This window comes from Pygoscelis adeliae, unplaced genomic scaffold, assembly GCF_000699105.1.
Source record: "Pygoscelis adeliae isolate BGI_AS28 unplaced genomic scaffold, ASM69910v1 Scaffold57, whole genome shotgun sequence".
In the NCBI taxonomy this organism is placed as follows: Eukaryota; Metazoa; Chordata; class Aves; order Sphenisciformes; family Spheniscidae; genus Pygoscelis; species Pygoscelis adeliae.
Window position 1 is genome coordinate 4,248,958 of NW_008825615.1, and position 2,557 is coordinate 4,251,514.

General features: G+C 39.3%; 1 protein-coding gene across 1 annotated transcript in view; it reads right to left on the minus strand.

The window, feature by feature from the left end:
• LOC103924661 (nuclear receptor subfamily 0 group B member 2-like) overlaps nt 1–451 on the minus strand; it is a 16,056-nt gene extending 15,605 nt beyond the window's left edge. Inside the window, 1 exon segment of the mRNA XM_009333227.1 lies at nt 238–451. Coding sequence (XP_009331502.1) covers nt 238–451 — 214 coding nt within the window.
• Nucleotides 452–2,557: the final 2,106 nt, after the last annotated feature.

Below are 2,557 nucleotides of genomic sequence, written 5' to 3' on the forward strand. Positions count from 1 at the left end.
TCTCACCAGCTCGAGTTAGACTCTAACCAGGACCTTTGGGGCAGGGCTCCCTCCAACACTTCAAGTTATGCGGGACATGGAAACGATGACTGTGTCCAGCACGGGTATTTCAGCAAAGACAGGTAATTCCTCTTACTGCATTTTTCCAGACATGAGAAATTATGATCCACAGCAAAAGTCGTGGCAGTAATAATGACTTTTGTTGCATGTTAACCGGATTTATTAGGTCCTGCATACCTTTACACATGTCAGGACCTGCAGGAGGTGGCTGGGAGGGAAGATCCTGCTGCAGCTTCCCCGTCTGCTCCGCCTCACTCACAGGCAGCAGCAGCGGCGTTTCCCATCCCGGGACACCCACCAGTGATTTTGTTTGCCATGCAGTCGTCCTGAGCGTTGGAGCCAGCGTCTGCGACCCGTTCAGTAACAAAAGCAGTGTGTGGAAGGACAGCATTCACGTTTGCTCTGTTTGCTATCACACATGCTTACATTACTTTACTAATAAACTACGAACTATGGAAAAGAATAGATTTGTTCTTCAGATCAAATATAAGAATGGAACACCCAGTAGAAAACAAACCTGTGAAAATTTTGATTTCACACACATTTTCTTTTCAGCAACTATCAACATGAGATGTTCAGTTTATTGTGACTTCAAGTGTCACCTTTAAACCCCCAAAATCTGGAGCAAAAATGAAGTCAAATGAACGGGGAAAAAAGTAATTCTGTTTTTATCTTAAATGTCAAAACAAAATGCCACTTTAAACACTTTTAAAGGTAAAACAAATAATATAGAATATATTAAAAATGCCATGCGGATTAGCTAAAAATATTTTTGCAAGAACTTTTTTTTCCCCCTAAATTCATGTGTCCACAGCAAGCTGTATGGTTTGAAAAAACACCAAGCAGAGGTTTAGCTGTTTCATTAGCTAGCCTTCCTCACCTTCTGTTTGAATTTGTGTTTCAGTGTGCGCGGAGGATTAGCAGATTGTTAATATAGCATCGAAAACCACACGTCTAGACCCAAAATGTCATTTCAGGCAGAAAGAGAACAGAAAAAAATGAGTAGAACATAGAATATCCCACCCCACTAAATAATCATAACAACAGGAGAGGAATAGGTCTCTGGAAGATCAAACTTTCTTCTGAAAAATAATACTGAGGACATTTTGACAAAAGAGTGGGTGCGTAAGTATTGATGTCATCAAAGTGAATGACTTCACCGGTGCAGTAGCACTGAAGTGCTCCCGTTCCTATTTTATTACACCTCTGCCATTTACAGTAAACCCACGGAAACGACTCAGATGCCACATGGTCACGCAACCACTTTGGTGCTGAAAAGGATAAGGGAGAGATGGAGAGTGAGGTCTTTGTGCGTTCTGTTCCATGTTGAATCCCAACACCGAAATCTCAACAGATGGAGGCATTTAGAAGAAGGGAAAAACTGAGGAAGCAAACTAAGCAAGCAAATAAAAGAAAGTTATTGGGAAAGAAAATTATTACTGGTTATTGTTGTTCATTGTTATTGTTTATTAAGAAATTAACACTTCACTGTCTGAGCTAGGAGTTTACCATGAAAGTTTTAATCTCAAAGAAGATAAAAACCTGGAATGCGGGAAGATTTTTTTCCCTTTAATTTTCTTTTCTAACATCAAAATAATTTTTCCCTGCAAATAAAGCATTTCTAGCACTGATGTCCACAAGAAACCACACAACAAGTAGTTGGGTTTGGATGTGCCTTAGCTGCACATAGCTGATATTATGATTCAAAAATGCTAAAAGAAACAATGGCATGTGAAGATACATCAAATGTGCATTAACTTCCTTTATAATCAAACGCTTTCTGCTAGCCCTTTCTTTCCTGCCTTCTCTTTTGTGTGCTTGTTTGTCACTGGGTGTTTGCAGAGCAGGTAAAGCAACTGGACCTTGACCTCCTTTGGAGTCATCACAAAACAAATTAATATAAGAAGTAAACATGCTCTAGCAACTTACAGGTGCATCCTAGCTCATTTCTCTCAAAAAAACCAGAACATATCTAAATGTGAAAGTAAAAATGGAAGGCAGATTAACCCTGATTACCATGTATCATTATTTCTAATATACTTGCTGGGATATACCCTCATGTATGGGTATCACATGTAACATGCTATTTATGGTAATACAAATAGCAAGAGCAGCAGTAATGGAAAAATACTTCCCTGTTTATAGAGTATTATGAAGCTTTGCTCTGTCGCTCTATTTCCAAGACTTCTTTTTTCTCATTCCATCATTTGACAAATCCAGGTACGCTTCTGAGTCCCTGAACGTGCAGATGGATTAGCTACGAACAGGATGGTGACCACACACCTGGTACTTCTACGCATGAACCCAGTGCCTTTTGATCTGACAATGATCTCCATGAGTCTACTATTTATTTTCACTCTAACCATCTTAAAGGTAAATCAAACTACCCAGACGTAATTGCAAAATCCCAGGAGAGAGAATTATATGCAGATTGACTTCACAGATAGAAAACAACTGATAAGAGACCAATATGACAGCTGACTGTAGTTAACCTTTA